The sequence below is a fragment of the Epinephelus fuscoguttatus genome, linkage group LG18, assembly GCF_011397635.1.
Source record: "Epinephelus fuscoguttatus linkage group LG18, E.fuscoguttatus.final_Chr_v1".
Lineage (NCBI taxonomy): Eukaryota > Metazoa > Chordata > Actinopteri > Perciformes > Serranidae > Epinephelus > Epinephelus fuscoguttatus.
The window spans coordinates 24,051,392-24,056,425 of record NC_064769.1 but is presented as its reverse complement, the minus strand read 5'-3'; the positions used below and the strand labels follow the sequence as shown (position 1 = coordinate 24,056,425).

At 44.9% G+C, this 5,034-nt stretch overlaps 1 protein-coding gene across 1 annotated transcript; it reads right to left on the bottom strand.

Annotated features, from left to right (window-relative positions):
- Positions 1-1,429: 1,429 nt before the first annotated feature.
- On the bottom strand, positions 1,430-5,034 carry crkl (v-crk avian sarcoma virus CT10 oncogene homolog-like). The gene is made up of 2 exons (XM_049604543.1): positions 3,794-5,034; positions 1,430-1,935 (listed from the first exon to the last, which is right to left on the bottom strand). Exons 1-2 carry the CDS (start codon positions 4,102-4,104, stop codon positions 1,452-1,454), a joined length of 795 nt encoding a protein of 264 aa, XP_049460500.1. The 5' UTR covers positions 4,105-5,034; the 3' UTR covers positions 1,430-1,451.

Genomic DNA, 5,034 nt, shown 5'->3' with positions numbered 1-5,034 from the left:
TTGGTTATGGTCTGTAAACATGCTAACCAGTGAAAATGAAAGTAAACGCCAGATTCACTCGTTTGGCATTTCGCTTCGCTATATTTGAATTTTTTTGGTGCTGTATCTCTTGGATTCCTGCTGATGATAGTCTGGCACCTGGTCTGTACCTTTTCTCAAAGCAATGACCTCACCTGTGCACTGTTGGAGAACACGCCCAATAATCCCCCAGACACAGAAAATAAGAAAACACAGGCAAAGGGCAGAGTCTCCACAAACTTCTGATGGGTCATAGGTGGTGATTTAGAGGGATTACTTCTATACGAGTCTATACGTTGTTTTATAGGAAATTCTGCATGATATATCTTTAATAATGTTGCCCTATTATCTCTTATGATTGGTTAACTTAGTCCGTGCAAACGCTGACTGCTTGAGACTGTCAACAAGGCTTACACGCTGGACCTGGGAATCTTCCAGTGACACATTTGGACACTTTTTTTAGCACTATGGTAGAAATGTCGAGTCATAAGTTTGAATAGGGCTGTGCAGCTTTAAATAGCTACATATAACACCTCCTGATGTATTTCAGGATATGGTGTAAATTTGTGGAATGGGTTAGAGACAGAAATGAAAGTGTGTAGTACACACATAAGTTTGATGATTAACAAATATAAAACTGAAGTATGTACACCAAAGAGTACATGAAATGTGTTTGGGATATCTGGGCAGACAATAGGCCTGTATAATGTATATATACTTGGTTCTGTCAGTATCTTATTGTTCTGCATATTTTGGAGAGAGATGACAAAAACAATGAATGTTGTTTTGTTTAGTTATTTTTCTAGAATGCTAAAAAAACATTAACTTGATTTTTATGTATTGTCTCTCTCTACTATACTAGTGTTTTTAAGTTGGAAAATGACCAAAACTAAACTAAACTAAACTAAACTAAAAAGCTTGTTTTTTTAGACCTCCAGTGGTTTAACTTCTTGCCTTGCTGCAGTGGTGTACAGGCGGACTCCAAGACCCTGTAACATCACTGATGGGTGTGGTTACAGGTTCACTCGAGCACACTTCTGACCACAACAACGACAAGAGGCCGGAGGTGAAACAGGTGTGAAACTTTTATCCGGAGCTGGCAGCATGATGTTAAGAGATGCTGAGTTGCCTACTACAACTTGGCATGAAGATCTACTGCATTATGATTCAAAGTTACTCTGAAAGAAAACTCTGATGTTGTGGTTATGTGACCTACAATAAGCTAGACTTCTCACATAACCTGTATTCTGGATGTGTCAAGGATATTTGTGCTTGGTAATGTTTTGTAAGACTGTAAGTATTGCTGACTACAGTACTTATTCTCCCACAACAGCAGCAATCCACTGAACAATCATGAAGTAAATGCCATCTCCTACAAAGACAGAGAGGAAGGACAACAGACATAACATTTTTTAGATAAGATAAATCCCAGTTTACAATACCTCTAAAGCAAGAGCTGTTTTGTCATAAGCACAGGGCACTCGTTTCTGGATCGCCTTAGCCATGACAGGACCGTTCTGCATGGACGGTAGAGGGGTGATAACTGCTCCAGGTGTGCCAGGGGGCAGCGGCGATGGCGTCTGGGGCTGGGCGTAGGCGTGGACGAGGGCGTGGGAGGGCTCGGGGATCCCGTAGCTGTTGGAGTTGCGAGATCCGTGGGAAGGCTGGCCAGGATGAGGCGAAGGTCGTACCAATTTCTCCACATAGGGCACGGGGATCATCCCAACACGTCCCTCTTTACTCTTGGCGCTCCACCACTGCTCCTCGGGTTTCTCCAGGATGATGAGGATTTCCCCCTTCTTGAAGGGAAGGTCCTCTGCATCGCTGCCAGTGAAGTCGTATAGAGTCCGCACATACTCCAGGTTCTCCTCCAGGCCGCCCATGGGCTGGACGGCTGCGCTCACTGAGCTTGAGTACCTTGAGAGATGATGATAATGAGGCAAAGGAAGGAGACATATTGTTACTGCCATAGAAAGGAGGCCACTGACAAATGGATAATATGAAAACTCAAAAATGGGGCAGGGACAGGTTTCTCTCAAGGATCACAGACATCTTTTAATGGTGTTCAATAAAAGATGATGTTAGGTGGAAGGGCACATTTCACATTTGTAAAAATGCGGCAGCACACTGGCACATGAATGTCTTCTAATGTAGTATATAGACGTAGGTATACTATACATGATTGCGGTTAATTGCTGTTGTTGGTCAACATGTTCACAAGCGAAAGTGAAAGTAAAAGCCAATCCCAGTTCACCATTCATTTGGGCACTGTGCCTCTTGGATGTCTGCTGCTTACAGCATGGCACCTGATCACAACCTTTTCATAAAGCAGCAACCTCACCTGACTGCTTTGGGGGTATAAATTGTCAATGTCTCGAGCACTGCAAATATGGAGGGTTTTTTTTTTTTTTTAGGAAATTCCTGCATAATATATTGTTAATAATGTTGCTCCATTATCCCTTGTGATTGGCTGACTTAAGCACTTTTTTGATAGGAATTGTGCAAATTTGCAGGAAAGCCTAATCAGTCTTCTTTCAGCATTGGCAGTGTAAAAACAAAATCGGGAAGTGCGGCAAATTGTTGCCTACCTACTGTTGTTTATACAGAATGCGCCTTTTTCGGGGCAATGGGGGGCGTGAGCAAGTAACAAAACGAAGTCGTGGCTAGTCAGGTGGCGATACTCTCGTAAATCGGCCCGCTCTTCACTGTCCCCGTGACGGTTAATGGCCTCTTCGTTTGCGAGGGCAAGGAGGGTGCGCAATTCCTTGTCTCTCCAGTTGCTCATCTTTACAGTGTCTGTAAGGTTTGCGTTTCCATCTTGCTGCTAGCCGCTCGCTAATTCCTGCTATCAGCTGTTTCCTGTTTCTCTACCGCCAGTGGCTCGGACGTACGGCGTCATCAACAGCCCCTCCCGTTGTGGAAAGTCGCCGCGGTCTGTTTAAACTAAAAGGGTTCCGCCAATATGTCTACCCTACAAGGCGGAAAATTGGGCACCTCGGATCAACTTGCCATTCTGCCTCTGTGTGTCTAAATGCTCGCAGCTGACCAGCAAAACCGCCCAACATTTGCGGAAAATCTGGCAGTGTAAAAGGGGCTTTAGTCCACGCAAAAGCATACTGCTTGAGACTGTCAACAATGCTCGCACGCTGGACCTGGGAGTCTTACAGCTTCTCCCAATGGAGATCCCAGTCAGGATGTGATGATTTAAGGAGCAAAAAAACATCTGTGGCAGCTGTCATTACTAAAATGAAATGTTTCTACACTACAACCCTTAAAATTAAAGTATCAAAGGGAAAATCCTGCATAGTATACCTTTAAATGAAACATCCATATGAAAACCCAATGTATTGGACCGAGTTATGAAACCATGCCACATTTATAATGATATAAAAACACTGTCATCAGTGCTGAATCCAGTTACAGCTATGGTCATGTGTATACAAACACTACTAATTGAATACATAAACATGCAAACCACAAACTTCACCAGCATCTTGGCTGGTGATTGTTTATGTTTCCAACCTCATGTGTTGGACACCACACAGCTTTGCTAAAAACAGTTAACTGGATGTGTGGTGGTGCTGGTGATGGTGATGGTGGTGGAAATGTTCCCACCTGATTCAAATTTGGCAAAGTAGTGCATCACAGCATATCAGGAGGGCACTGAGGCCTGACTGAAAGTGGGTTGATAAAAATACACAACCTACTTAACCTAGATTGTGCAGTCTTACGTGGTGATGTGTGATGGTGGTGTGTGAAGGCATGACTGTCCTACCTGGGGGCTGGCTCTATCAGCGTGGTGGTATCCAGGTAGTGGATTTTGTAGAACTCCAGGAGAGCAGGGAGGTGGTCAAACTCTTGGTCGCCTATCTTGAACCTCTTGCTGGGCAAAGAGTTGATGATATAGTGCGACACTTTGGAGTTCTCCGACACTGACAGCACGTAATCGCCAGGGCAGGTCGACGAGTCTCGCACCAGAAACATGCCATGTCTCTGTCCTTGTAACCTATTCTGTGCCTCTTGTCGTGACACGGGTCCAAAATACCAGGCGGACCGGTCAGATGAATCAAACCGAGCAGTTGACATGTCTGTTTGTAACAATAAGTTAATATCAGTCTACAAAAAGATTACAAAACAAGCCTAGGCAATAAGTTAAAACGTGTATGCGTGGTTGGGATTGGCCAATCACAGCAAATTGGAGGATTTAGGAGATGCGGGGCAGGGCATACGTCGCCCCTGTGAGGTTTTTCGAGTGGTTTCTGCACAAACGCTGCAGGCTCCGGAGACCTCTGATTAAAAAGAAGAAGAATGAGCAAACAAAAACAACCTGACGTTTTCAGAGACAGGCTGCGACTGGCTTGATCCAACTTTGGAACATAATGTGGTTCCTGTGTTGAGCAGTCAATGGCTGAGTGATTGTTTGAGCGGCCAAGAGAGACACACACTAAAAAAAAAAAAAAAAAAACTTACGACAACGGAGGGCGAAGCAACAAATGATCAATGAAGCTTCCCTTTTTCGTTCCGCCTTCCGAGAACACACCAGGCTTCTCTTCAAATAATTTATCTCCTCCAGTCAGTGTCAGTTACGAGAGCGGAAAAGGTGGCCTCAGTTTTTCATCTGATAAATCCTCATGTCGGCTCAAAAAATGTCGCCAGTCGGAAACGAAATGGTTTCCTAGTATCTTCGTGGTGTCACGGTAAGGCACGCGTCATGGAAATGCGATTTTGAATCCCCTTTCTCGAGTCGGAGCAGACTTTTGAGGCAGCACGGCAAAAAAATGGCGGCCCGCAACACGTCTTCACACAAAAAATTATTTCACAGCAACGGCTCGTCTCCTGCGCGTGCATCTCAGGTGCCAGGACGCTCTTCCGGAGCTCACGCGTGCATTCCTCACCGCTCGCGAGGGATTCCCGGCGTAACGATTCTATTATTTTCTACTTTCCCTTATTTCTGCTCGTCCCCCCCCTCACCCGAGCCACCAGAAGTGCGAGTACGAGACCGAAAAATGGCGACGG

What these genes read in the sequence shown, in the direction of transcription:
- crkl (XM_049604543.1), bottom strand. Translation starts at nt 4,104, where the DNA reads ATGTCAACTGCTCGGTTTGATTCATCTGACCGGTCCGCCTGGTATTTT. An exon ending in CTGATAGAGCCAGCCCCCAG is followed by an intron (nt 1,936 to 3,793) that starts GTAGGACAGTCA and finishes TCATCTCTCAAG; the next exon opens with GTACTCAAGCTCAGTGAGCG.